The sequence below is a fragment of the Balaenoptera acutorostrata genome, chromosome 1 (genome assembly GCF_949987535.1).
Source record: "Balaenoptera acutorostrata chromosome 1, mBalAcu1.1, whole genome shotgun sequence".
NCBI lineage: Eukaryota > Metazoa > Chordata > Mammalia > Artiodactyla > Balaenopteridae > Balaenoptera > Balaenoptera acutorostrata.
This window is the reverse complement of record NC_080064.1, coordinates 49,996,360-50,010,169: the sequence shown is the minus strand read 5'-3', so window position 1 is coordinate 50,010,169 and position 13,810 is coordinate 49,996,360. Positions and strand designations below refer to the sequence as shown.

The 13,810-nt window shown below is 37.8% G+C and overlaps 1 protein-coding gene across 3 annotated transcripts in view; it reads left to right on the top strand.

The window, feature by feature from the left end:
- OMA1 (OMA1 zinc metallopeptidase) overlaps nucleotides 1-9,670 on the top strand; it is an 82,595-nt gene extending 72,925 nt beyond the window's left edge. For all 3 annotated transcript variants that reach the window (XM_007164371.3, XM_007164370.3, XM_007164372.3), the window contains exon 9: nucleotides 8,101-9,670. In XM_007164371.3, coding sequence (XP_007164433.2) covers nucleotides 8,101-8,310 — 210 coding nt within the window. In that variant the 3' untranslated portion in view covers nucleotides 8,311-9,670. The remainder of the gene's footprint in view (nucleotides 1-8,100) is intronic.
- Nucleotides 9,671-13,810: the final 4,140 nt, after the last annotated feature.

Below are 13,810 nucleotides of genomic sequence, written 5' to 3'. Positions count from 1 at the left end.
GGAAACCCAAACTGCATGTAACAGTGGTAAGGATTCATTCATGTCTTTATTTCTTTGATTTTGGTTTCTATATCCATTTTTTGATTTAGATAACATTTCTCAAGATAGGTTTTTAGAAGAATCCCAGAGCATCATGCATGAGAAGCCTGACATGAACATCCCTAGGTAGTTAACTTTATCAAGTGTTTAATCGTCATTGCAAAGATAGGCTCTTAAAGATGCCAAGGTATAAAGAGAAAATTTAAAAACACATAATAGTAAGAATGACTTTGGATCTTACTTTTCAGACTTTGGAGAACTGTAAGAGTTTAAGGGGGAAAGAAACAAAACCAACCAACCAAACAGAAACCAATGGAACTAATACACTTTGCTATGGTATCTAGCCAAACCAACTTTTCTTTCTTTTAAGGTGGAAGATCCCTTAATAAATGAAACACATAAAACAATATGTCAGTGAAGTGCTCAGTAGCAGTAGGGCTCTTTACAGAATCCACTGACGCTCGAGAATTAGATAAAATATATAGTTTAGTTTGTTTATATATGATTGTGATTATAGCTTGCACCCTGCTGTTCTTAGAAAACCACAGATCATGTAAAGGAATTAACAAAAAAATGAGTTGAATAGTACAAAAATAAGATTTAACTGACATTAGAAACTAAATGCTTGGAAATAGATGTATATTTTCTTCTTAAATGTGCATAAATCTATAGCAATATTGGTCATACAACTTTTTTGGAGAAAAAAATATGTGTATGTAATATAAAAAATGTTATGGTTCAAATTGTCAGAACACAGTACATTAAAATTAGCATAACAAAAATTAAAAGATGGGTGAAAGTTAAAATAAAATTGTGTATAAGGCAAGAGAGAAATCCATAAACAATAAGAGCAGTGATATAGTTATGTTTTCATGGGTTGCTGTCAAACTGATGTGTAAAGGAAATTTTATCAATTTAAATGTCTATATTAATAAGACAGAAGAAGAGAAAAGAAATAGAGTAATGTGTTCCAGATAGGGAAAATACCATTAATAAAATTAAGCAGAAATAAGCAAAATTACAATAGTTGTTTCTTTGGATAATTTAGTCAAAGTGAGAATCATTGGTTAGTTAGACAAAGAATGAAATGCAAATATGATCAGGAGAGGAGCTACAATAATTAACATACAGGAGAACCAAAAATATTTCGAAGAATGTTATTTTTAGTTGGATATTAATTAATGGGCCAGGTCAAAATCAGAAATAAAGTGTGTGCATGCATGAGTGTGAGTGTGTGTGTGTGTGTGAGTATTGCCAAAGTGGATGCAGCTAGAAGTAGAAATTATAACTAGAATGAACCTCCTCAAATTAAATTTTGAGGAAAGTGGTAAGGTGTAATTAAATCAAATAAATAAAAACAACTGTATGGGCTTCCCTGGTGGCACAGTGGTTGGGAATCTGCCTGCCAATGCAGGGGACACGCGTTCGAGCCCTGGTCTGGGAGGATCCCACATGCCGCGGAGCAACTGGGCCCGTGAGCCACAATTACTGAGCCTGCGCATCTGGAGCCTGTGCTCCGCAACAAGAGAGGCCGCGATAGTGAGAGGCCCGTGCACCGCGATGAAGAGTGGCCCCTGCTTGCCACAACTAGAGAAAGCCCTCGCACAGAAACGAAGACCCAACACAGCCATAAATAAATAAAAATTAAAAAAAAAAAAAACTGTATTAGAAACTCAAAGAGTCATAACAAATAAGTAAAGAAAAGGACACCTAGCCCTGATGGGGATTAACTTTGGAGATTTTTTTTTAAAGTTCAAAGAACAAATATTCAGTGAATAATTAATTCTAGCTTCAAAATATAGAAAGGGGCATTGTTAATTATTTGATGAGCAAAATGTTAATCATTTTGTGAGCAAAAAGATTTTCTTTTGACAATTTGATAAGAACAACACCTTTAAAAGAATTTATGGACTGGTGTCATTAACCAGCCAACGATACAATACTGCTTAACAATAATGATTTACAGTGAGCAAGTAAATTATCCTCAGATGCATGGGTAGCATAATAAAAGAGAAGCTATTAACACAGAGGAGGAAATTTAGGACTCATCTTTAATTTCTCTCTTCCCTTACTCTCTGTATCTTGCCAACTAGAAAATTTTGTCGACTGCCTCCACAAGGCATTAGGGATGTATTCCCTTCTCCATCAGCATCGCTACTGCCCTAGTAAAAGTCACCATCATCTCTTCCCTAGGTTAACTGCAGCCATCTTCTATTTTAATCTTCTTGTTCCACTTTTCACCTCAATCCCTAACAACGTATTTTCAATACAGTAGCCAGAATTCTCTTTTTAATGTCATTTCCATGCTTTCAGTGGCTTCTCATTTAACTTTGAATAAAAATCCAAACTCCTTACTTGGTCTTTAAATCATGTAATTTGGCCACTGCCTGCCTCTCCAGCTTTTTCACGTGCCACTCTCCCCAGGTTTTCCTTGATTCCAGCTATTTCACGTGGAGCCTCTTTCCTCCTTACAACCCTTCTACTTGCCGATTTCTCAGCCTGGAACATTCTTCCCTCAGCTCTTTATGCAAACGTTATGTGCCTAGGGAGGCTTTTCCTGATCCCCCAATCTCCAATAGCCTCTCTTCCATGCAGTCATTCTGTAACACAGTTTACTGTTTAATTTCTTTGTGTACTTAACTAAAGTTCCCTTGTTTACTTATTATCTATCTCCTCCCCCAGAAGGTAAGGCCCCTTTTCACTGCTATATCCGTAGTGCCTGAGACCATTTCTGAGATGCTTAGCGAATATTTATTAAATTATTTATTGCATGATGGTAATAATAGGAAGGGTAAGTAATAAAATGTTGTGTTAAAAATAGAAAAATTGGGCAATGCAGTTGAATAACAGTTACATTCTCTCAGAAATTTGGCATGCAGCAGATTAATAGTCCATGATGGGAAAAGGATTCTTATAGGAAGTAGTGAAAAAATAGCAGTGGTCTAAGGAGTTTGGGGTTTTAGTCTGACCCACTCACCTAACTTTGAGGTAGCTACCTAATCTAACATTCAGCTTTCTTCATCTGTAATATTAGGAGAGCAATAAGTCCTGGATGTTTTATGTATGTACTTGTATGTTTGTGGGGTAAGGTCCTGCCTCCTTCCCTCCCTCCCTCCCTTATAAGACACTTTAATGATAAGTATTCAACACTGAGCCCAAGATTTCAAAAGTGGTTCATATCATAATACCAATTTAGATAACAGGTAAAATACCTGGCACAGTGCAAGGTACCTAGAAAATGAACAGTAAATGTTAGTTCCTTTTACTCCTAGTTGGAATCTTTAGGCTGGCTAATCCCATATTTATCTCTAGATCTTCCATGGGATTCTTAGAACTGTGTATTCTTGTTATGAGAGTGTGTTCCTCTTTTCTCTTAGACTGTAAACTCTTAAGAGTGTTTTTCTTATGACATCTATCATAACCATTTATTCATAGCTTGTGTTCTCTAAATGTTTGTTTAACATTCAGCATGCATTTGTTAAGTACCTATTATGTGCAGTGCATGAAGTTAAACACAGAAAACAAAGGAAATAGAAAGGCATATTCTAGCTGTAGAGTGGGAAAACATTGCTTACTTTAAAAGAGATGAAGGCATATTTAATAAGATTTGAATTTATAAAAAATAAAAGATGTTGACATGGCAAAATGTAATAAAATTAATGTGGAAACGAAAGTGAAAAAAGAATATTTTACCAACATATGCAATAAAATCTTACTATGCAAAACAGATGAAGATTTGATGGAAATATGTATGGTCTGTAACAGGATTCTGCTTGATAGGTAGAGGAGAAAAACAGTTCACAGATGAAGAAATAGTAACAGAAAACCTTTATAAAGTATGTATAGTTTTTCTAGCAATTAAGGAAATGTAGTTCAGACATCTCCAAAGTGCATTTTATTCAGTAAAAGATTTACTCAAGAAACATATAATGTGATGCCAAAAAAAAAAAAACCACATTAGTACATGTAATGCAAAAGTATTAAAAACAACAAAAGTGGGTTCTAATCCCTTTTTTCTAAGCCTTTTTATCAGTACTTCCATGCCAGCTTTTTAAAAAACAGACTTTATTTTTAAGAGCAATTTTAGGTTCATAGCAAAATTGAGTGGAAGGTAGAGATTTCCCATCTACCTCTTGCTTCCATATGGAAACAGGCTCCCCCCACTATCAAAATCCTGCACCAGAGTGCTACATTTGTTACAGTAGGCGAGCCTACATTGCCCCATTATTATGGCCCAAAGTCCATAGTTTACATTAGGGTTCACTCTTAGTGTTGTACATTCGATGGGTTTTGACAAATGTATAATGACATGTGTTTATCATTATAGTACCACATAGAGTAGTTTCATTGCCCTAAAAATGCTCTCTGCTCTGCCTGTTCCTCCCTATCTTCCCCCCAACCCCTGACAACCATGGATCTTTTTAGTGTCTCCATAGTTTTGCCTTTTCCAGAATGTCGTGTATGTAACTAGGATCATACACTATGTAGCCTTTGCAGATTAGCTTTTTTTTTTCACTTAAAAACATGCATTTAAGGTTCTTCCATGTCTTTTTATGGCTTGATAAAAGCCATAAAAATAGCCAGCACTATATCTTATTAGTGCTGAATAATATTTCATTGTCTGCTTGCATCACAGGTTATGCAGTAACCTACTAAAGGACATCCTGGTTGCTTCCAATTTTGGCAATTACAAGTGAATAAACAAACGCTAAGCAGATTTTTGTTTCCTGCCAGTTGCTTAACCTCTCTAGGGCTCAATTTTCTTCTCTGTAAAATTTAACTGATGACTTCTAAGGATTCTGAGGTTTGAAATTATGTGGTTATCTAGATAGAAATCATAAAATCTGAGGTTCTGTTGATGATGAATAATTCAGGTATGTATGTATGCGGATGACATAAGGTGGTAAAGCCTTTCTGGTGAAAGCAGTCTGGTCCTATATAACAAAAATTATACTCTATTCTTACTCTTTGATTAGATCATTCTATTTTAGGGGGTCTCCCTCAAGTAAACCCAAATGGAGGTTAAAAAATAACATCTTTTTTTTAAACGAAGGTTTTCATAGCAGGGTAATTTATAAAAGCCACATAAAACAAAACTATGGAAACAATGCAAATGCCCAGTCGTGGGGAAACGCAAAGTAAATTGCATGAGGGCAGGGACCATGACTATTCGCTCTGATCAATGTGTACCTAGCACCTTACTCAGTGTGATGTTCTAAATATTTGTTGAATGTAAAAGTACTGAATAAAATAATTTAAGGGAAAGAGAAGAGCTTTTACTGAATATAAAAGATGGTAGGAGATGGCACTCTCTTCTCTTTGTTTGCTGCTTTGCATCTCTCATTGCTAAATTCAGCTGTGCCGGCTACTACCTGCTGAACTCCACACTTGGCCCTTTACTGATACCAGTGAAGGCCTTAGGCATGTGATGTAGCAGCCGTGACGGGTTGGCTTCTCACTCGGAAAAGAACATCAACATGGTTGTAAAGGAGTTAAAGCAAGAATAGACTGTACGTCCCAGTTTTGACAGGACAGTCTCAGTTTATGCCTGATGTCTCAGTGTAAATCTTATTTTAATAACATTTCCTTTCACTCCCAAAGGTATCCTTGTTTGGACAGTAGGTCACCATGTAGCTGAGGGTCTGAATTTCTTTTTACTTTAGTGCTATAGTTGGGAAAAATTTTCTTCCTTTTTTCAGTTCAGTTTACTTTAACAAACATTTATTTAACACTCGATACATATTAAATCTACTGTATTGTGAGATACAAAGAAACTTCAGACAAGGCCCCTATCACCAAAGAATTTCACTTTAATGCTTTTTCCTCTTCAGTTTATTTTGGTAACTTATAGCCTCATTCAGGGTCAAAGGTCTCCTAGACCCAAGCTCTTGCCCTGGCCTCGACCATTAAAAAAGACCCTTTTCTGGCTTGCCTCTGGTTGCATGCCCCCCTCTCCCATGGGAGCTAAGGGAGTAGTCCCTTTTAAGAACCTGTGCCCTCACCACATGGCACTCTGGTATTTGGGATAGTGGAATTCCTCGCCCAAACACTTTGGAACCCGCTTTCAGGGCCTGCATGGACCTCTTCCTTTGGACGCACGCACACAAGGTCCCTCACTGTGCCAGGTAGGCCAGGGGTGGGAGGAGAAGGGAGTGGACAGCAGGCCAGTGGCAGCAGCTGGGGTAGGCTCCCTTACGTGTGAAATTAAAGATTTCTAATTTTGTACTTGGCTGTCAGAGTCATTTTTTAAAAAAAGGTACAGCTACTTTTTTTTTTAATATTAATTAATTAATTTATTTATTTATTTATTCCTGGCTGCATTGGGTCTTAGTTGCAGCACACGGAATCTTTTGTTGTGGCGCGCGGGCTTCTCTCTAGGTGGGGCGTGGGCTCTGTAGTTGCGGTGTGCGGGCTTAGTTGACCCCGCGGCATGTGGGATCTTAGTTCCCCAACCAGGGATCGAACCCGCGTCTCTTGCATTGGAACGCGGATTCTCAACCACTGGACCACCAGGAACGTCCCCGTCAGAGTCATTTTGATTGTCTGTTCCTCAAAGTAGAATAAAACATTTTTTTATGTAGTCATTTTAGATGTTTAAATATATGGTATCTGAGCCTCCATTTGCATTCTTGCCATGGACCCCACAAATATCAGGAGCAGGACCACTCAGAGGAAAACCTAAAATCCGTAGCCTGACCTGTGAGATCCCGCAGTCTGCTCCTGCCTCCTTCCCACCTCTGCTGCAGCTGCCCTGGCTTCCTCGCTGCTCCACAGCGCTCCAGCCATGCTCCCTTCTCAGGTTCTGGCACTCACTACTGCTTCTTGGAATTCTCTTCTTCTAGGTACCCATGCGACCTCTTCCCTCAGGTCCTTGTCCTTTAGGTCTTCTCCCCACTGCTCCAGGTCATTATTTTATCAGTGAGAACTTATATTTTTAAAACTTTCCTACTCCCCAAGCACTGACTCTCCCCTCCCCTGCTTTTCTTCCCTTAACGTGCATCACTATCAAACATTTAGAAGTAGTAAAAACCTAAACTAGCTTTTCCCCTTAAACATCTTTCTTTTAAAACCCCTTAGGTATTAAGACTTTTTTCCCTTAAAAAAATTGCTATTTTAGTTTTCATGTCTTAAAGTCATTCATGTACCCGCTTTGAAGAAGCACATAGTTCTCTAAGGCTAGTACTTAAAGCAGCAGTCTCCCTATCCTGCCTTCAGTTTCAAGGGTAACCATTTGCAACTCTATTAAATGATTCTTTCGGTATTTCCCACCTTATCTGTATAACGTGCTTATATCGCTACTTCCTAGCTTTTCGGTTTTAGGTATTATCTATTTCTTTTCCCCCATAGAGGATGAGAGTTAAGTTCTCCCTTACCGCTGTCACACCCTGTGCATACACACACATGCATCCAGCTCTCCCCCTTCCCAATATGGTTAAGTTGTGATTTTGGTTAGATAAAGATGCAGTTTTTAAAAACTGTAAACACTAATCACAGCTGAGCCATGTGTCGTATACTGTGCTTACCTTTCTTTTCCCGGCATCATTTTATTTTTCCTGGAGTTAAAAGTTGTCATGATTTTGATTTGCTTACTTTTCTAGGTTATTAGCATCGTTTCCACCCCAGACTGTCCCAGTCATGTGTATCTTCTTTCAGTAGGTTCACATCTATTTTCTGTTGTTTTCTTTCTCTTGAAAAAAAGCTCTCTGCGTCTTCAGATATTCTCTAATCTGAATAATGTTCTCAGGATTGGCTCGAGTTTGACAAATCATAGAGATACTTCCAAGAAGGCTTATTTATCCCCAACAGGACAGTGGGCAGTCATTGCAAATACAGTTGTTTTTTGAAGATATTATATGAACAAATCATGTAAATATAACTATTTACTATGAATTTGTATATGGTTCTCTTTCATATGTTGTAATTAAGATACCTTTTATTGCAGAAATACAGAATGTATTCTTATATTTCATTGTTTTACATAGAGGATATTAGGAATTACTGGAATAACTTTAATTAATTTATATATGTGTATATATTTTGTGTTGTATTCTTTCTTTATAGGCACTCAAAATTAGAGAGACCTGTAATTGCCCACCACTTTCTGGACCAGACCCTCGATTACTGTTCAAACTCAGCATGAAGAATTTTCTTGAAGAAGCAGAGAAAGAAGACCTAAATACCACTGTTAAACAGAAAATGGATACTCTTCCCATTCAAAATGAGAAGCAAATACCATTAACGTGTATAGTTGAGAAAAGAACTGGCAGTTGAATTAAAATTTATGAGACACCAGATATATGAAGAATGCAATAATCCTTACATTTTCATGTTACTTTTTTAAAAATATTGTTTGAAATGAAAAAAAAGGGTACTCAGGGTCAAATCATGTATATTACAGGTATTATCTAAATTCTCATACTAGGTATTTTCATAAAATATTGATGTATTTTAATCTATTTTAAAATATCTTCAATGAGGAAAATGTCACAGAATAAATTTATATTACACATTTTACTCTGTTGTATACTTTTGATTTGGAAGGCAGAACTCTAGTGGATGAAAAATCAGAATATCAGAATATGCAGTAATTGTTACTGTCGAGAGGGTTCCAGCTGAGCCTAAACTGAATTTCAGAGTCCGGGTGGTTATGATGAACTGGGAAACTGACAGTCTGAAATATGCAGAAATTGGTTTGCATTAGCATGGGATTATATGGAATAGGGGACCTTGAGATAGAGAGATTCCTGGTCCTTGCTTATGGCCGATGAGGGATTAAGAAGAAGCTGAAGAAGCTTTTTTCATAGGGAGGCACAAGTAGTGCTGTTTGTGGTCCAAGTGGCCAAGGGAGAAAATGGGGAGAGAGGATCATCTTCTGCATAGTGTGCTTGTGTTGCATTGAAGTCTTAACAGGAAGTCATGTCATCTTGGCCTCTTGACGGTATTAGTTTGGGTATCTCAGGGTTCTCAGAGAAGACAACCACCGTATTCTCACTGAGGATCACCAGGAGATGCAGGGCCGAGGCGCGGCCCCCAAGTTGATCTTCCTGGGCAGCAGACATCGATAAAGGGTTGAATGAAGATGAGAGAAGCACAAGACACATCCCTAGTGATACCCAGAAATTACTGTATTAGTTAAATGTGGAAATAAGTTTTAAAAATGTATTAGTATTTATGTATTATTAGTACTCCCAAGCTGGTGAAGTCCAGTGATGTTGAGGTTATATTTCTAAGACAGACATTTTTCTTAAAAGACATTAAATCAAATAAATCATTTCTTAGAATTAAAGGGAAATAAACTACCTTTTATTGAGTTTCTACTATGAGCTGTGCCCATGTATTACACAACCCTGTGAAGTAGGTTTTATTGTAGGCATACCTCAGAGATACTGTGGGTTCGGTTCCAGACCACTGAAAGAAAGCGAATATCGCAATCAAGTGAGTCGCAAATATTTTGGCTTCCCAGTACATATAAAAGTTATGTTTATACTATACTGTAGTCTATTAAGTGTGCAGTAGCATTATATCTAAAAAACATTGTACATACCTTACTTAAAAAATAATGCTGTTGGGAAACTGTGACTTTGTAAAAAATTTGTAAAAAACACAATATCTGTGAAGTGCAATAAAGTGAAGCACAATAAAACAAGGTATGCCTGTATTTTCATTTTACGATGAGAATTAGGCTTGGAGAGGTTAAATGATATACTCAATGTCTCTCATCTAGAAAGAGCAAAGCTAGATCTGTCTGACTACAAATCTGTCCACTTCCACACTCTCGGCATCTAAAAACTGAGCTATCAAAAGAAAAAGAACAAACTCTATTCTCAGTTGTTTGTTAGCTTCTTCATGTATGACTTCGATACAGGTAAAAATCTCCTCAGTACAAAATCAAGGATCGCTTATATTATCTCTAGGACGATTTTCCAGGTCCTCCTCTCAGACCCTTCTATCTAACTTCACATCAAAAGCCTGGAGTGAGGCAGGATAGGAGTGGAACCTCTCGCCCTGCCTGTGAAAGCCTGTGACTTCTCATTTGGGGTGTGTCCTGACACAATTACATTTTCTTAGACAAAATATTGACCTAGTTGTTAAGAAGACAAGTCCAGAGCCTGTTTATGTTTCTCGGGGCTTACTGTAGATTGCTTGTAAGCAATTTCCTGATCTGCCCGCAAGACGACACTTGTAAGGCAGAGGTTCAGATTGACTGTTCTCCATATAGTTGTTCTTTCCTCTCCCTAGTGATTGATGTTCTGTCACAGGCACTCCATGACATGTAAAGACATCTGGAGAATGTCACTTACAGGTAAACAGTAAAACACACCATTAGATTTCCCTGTAGGTTTCCTAAGAAAATAGTATAGTGGAGACCCTACGTCTATTTTTTTCTTCCATTATCACGTCTAATTGTTCAGACTTCCTAGAAACACATACAAGTTGACATCATGTCAGAAAGAGCAGAGAAAATACAGAGATAATACCTTTATAGTACATATGAAAAAGGTTTATTTTTAACCCATGGAATCAATAAGAGAAATGTTACATTTCAGCTCAGGGTTTTAGGAGAAATTAAATAACAATTGGAATGTAATATGTGTATGTATGCTTTAAGTTGTACATGGAAACGACCTCTGTATGTCCTGCATTTAGTTGCATAACTTACTTTTAGTGCTTTTTACGTGCCTGTAAGATTTAGATGTTGTTGGCTGGTTAGCTTAGTTGTAAGAAACATGGTGCTAGTAAATCCAAGGCACAAATTCAATCTAATCTCTTATAATCCAGATAGTTGTAAGACTGTATCCTCTAAAACTAAACTCAAAGAAAATATGTGTATTTACTGCTATGTCCCTAACCATTTTTGGCATATTAGCATTTTACTGATAATGTACACTCAACATCATCTGGTCAAAAGATTTTTAAAAAAAGAAATAATCATACCTGGTGAAATCTCTGCCTCTTGGTAGCATGGGCAAGTCACTTAAACCCTCTAACCCTCATTTCTTCATTTGTAAAATGGGGATAATAAATCCTACCTTATAGGTTGACGTGATGATTAAGGGAAATGAGGTACTGAAAGCATTTAGCACAGTGTCTAGAGCGCCAAACATAATAAAAATAGCTCCAATTTATTGAATTCTTACTTTGTACTAAGCACTGTGCTATGCATTTTTCAAGCACTATTGCACCTCACTGCAGTTGCAATAATAGATGATAGATGATAGGTATTATATGAACCCCCATTATAGATCAGGAAACTGATGTTTAGGGGGTTAATGAAACTTGCTCAAGGTTACATAGTATATTTCTTAAGATTATTTTACTTTCAAGAACAGAAAAACCAACTCAAACTCAATCAAGAAAAGTTATTGCCTCACCTAACAGAAAAGCCCAGAAGTGCACTAGCTTTGGACACGATTTGGTCCAGCGGATCATGATATCATCAGAGCAATGGCTCTCTCCCTGTGATTTTTCTTAGCTCTGGCTTCTCTCCCCTGATGATATCAACATGGCTGTAGGCAGCTGCCAGGTTTACTTCACATCTAGATGGAAAGAGTGACCCATCTTGCAACTTTTGAAACAAAGCCTTCAACACTAACTGCAGCCTCTAAAGAGCATCCCAGAAGCAGTCACCATGGCAGGGGATGCGATTGTCCTAACTGTCTGGAGCCGAGGATGGGTACAGTCAACAGTACCTAAACAGAGCTCTACAGCATGGTGAGGGACATGCAACCACGAGGTCTGTAAGTAATGAATAAAAACCTGTTACCTTTGTTCTCTTTGAACAAGAAAAGTAACAAGATGATCCGTTGAAGATTGGTCTGAAAGTATATTTAATCTGAACAGAAACAATGTAGCAAAATTTTACATTGATATGATAGTGGATTTGCATTGACACATTTGCTTTACTATTTACAAGGTATTTTTTTCTGACCTGAATTATATCCTCAAAACCAACCTATGAGATTGGAAGGACAAGTGGCATTTACTCACAGGGGAGAAAACTAAAGCTTGGAGGAATTAGGCAAATTACCCAAGTATGCACTCCCAAGTAAATGGCTGAACTGGGATTGGAAGGAAAGGATTCATTGATTTGTAATCTTGTGCTCATTCAGCAATACCACATTCTTTGGAGAGAGAGGCATTACCTCCATTTTTTATCTGGAAACCAAAGCTCAAAGATATTAAGCAACTGTGTGCCCAGCACTACTCAGCAAGTAACAGCAGAACTGAGATTCAAACCCTCATCTTCTGACTCCAGAGTCTGTGCTCCTCATCCATTTACTACTTCAGCTGGCAAATCTCATAAAGGAAGTGGGAATGCAAAGGGTTTCTTTCCCTTCACCCCTCGCCTGTGAACAGTGGGGCAATACCCTCTCTTCCCTAACTTAAAAGCACTCATTGTAATACTCTATGGCAGGTGGTAAAAATTATCTATTTTAAGTATATTCCAATACATGGAGATAAAATTCCTGGTAATTGTCCTATAACTTTTTTTTAATTGAAGTATAGTTGATTTACAATGTTGTGTTAATTTCTGCTGTACAGCAAAGAGACTCAGTTATACATACATACATTCTTTTTTTATATTCTTTGCCATTATGGTTTATCTCAGGATATTGAATATAGTTCCTTGTGCTGTACAGTAGGACCTTGTTATTATCCCTTCTACATGTAATAGTTTGCATCTGTTAACCCCAAACTCCTAGTCCATCCCTCTTGGCAACCACAAGTCTGTTCTCTTTGTCTGTGAGTCTGTTTCTGTTTCGTAGATAGGTCCATTTGTGTCATATTTTAGTTTCCACGTATAATTGGCATCCTATGGTATTTGTCTTTCTCTTTCAGACTTACTTCACTTAGTATGATAATCTCTAGTTGCATCCATGTTGCTGCAAATGGCATTATTTCGTTCTTTTTTATGCCTGAGTAATATTCCAGTGTGTGTGTGTGTGTGTGTGTGTGTGTGTGTGTGTGTGTGTGTATATATATATATACACACATACATACATACACCACATCTTCTCTAACCATTCATCTGCTGATGGACATTTAGGTTGTTTCCATGTCTTGGCTATTGTGAATAGTGCTGCTGTGCACATTGGGGTGCAGGTATCTTTTCAAATAAGAGTTTTGTCTGGATGTATGCCCAGGAGTCGGATTGCTGGATCATACGGTAATTCTATTTTTAGTTTTCTGAGGAACCTCCATACTGCTTTCCATAGTGGCTGCACCAACTTACATTCCCACCAACAGTGTAGGAGAGTTCCCTTTTCTCTGCACCCTCTCCAGCATTTGTATAACGTGTTTTTATTTGAGACCTAGAGAGTTCCTTAATCTGGCAAGAAAAATCTCTCATTTCATTGTGGAAAGAAAACGCTATCAGTGCGCTTCCCCTTTGCACCTTACTCCCTAACTTCCATCATAAAACCAATAGCCTTCAAAGGTAGGCCAGTGACTCTAGCTTTTTAATGACAAAGAACTCCTTTTATATGACCTGGCTGTACGTGCATGGACTTGTGCAAACAAGTTCTCTCTGTCTTGAAGGGTTAGAGTGTCTAGACACATGACCAGGGTCTCTTGCTGCGCCGGCTGTTTAGGAGCTGAGATCGTTGGGCATGGGGCATGAGTTGCAGTGTGGTCCTGCTTCCAGGTCTCAGAGTTGCTATGATGTCATCAAAGACCAATCAGGGCCGCTGATCATCATGTGATCTCTGGTGCTACCAAATTCCAGCCAAAAGAAAGATTTGTGATTTTAATTAGTCTGAGTGGCCTAATT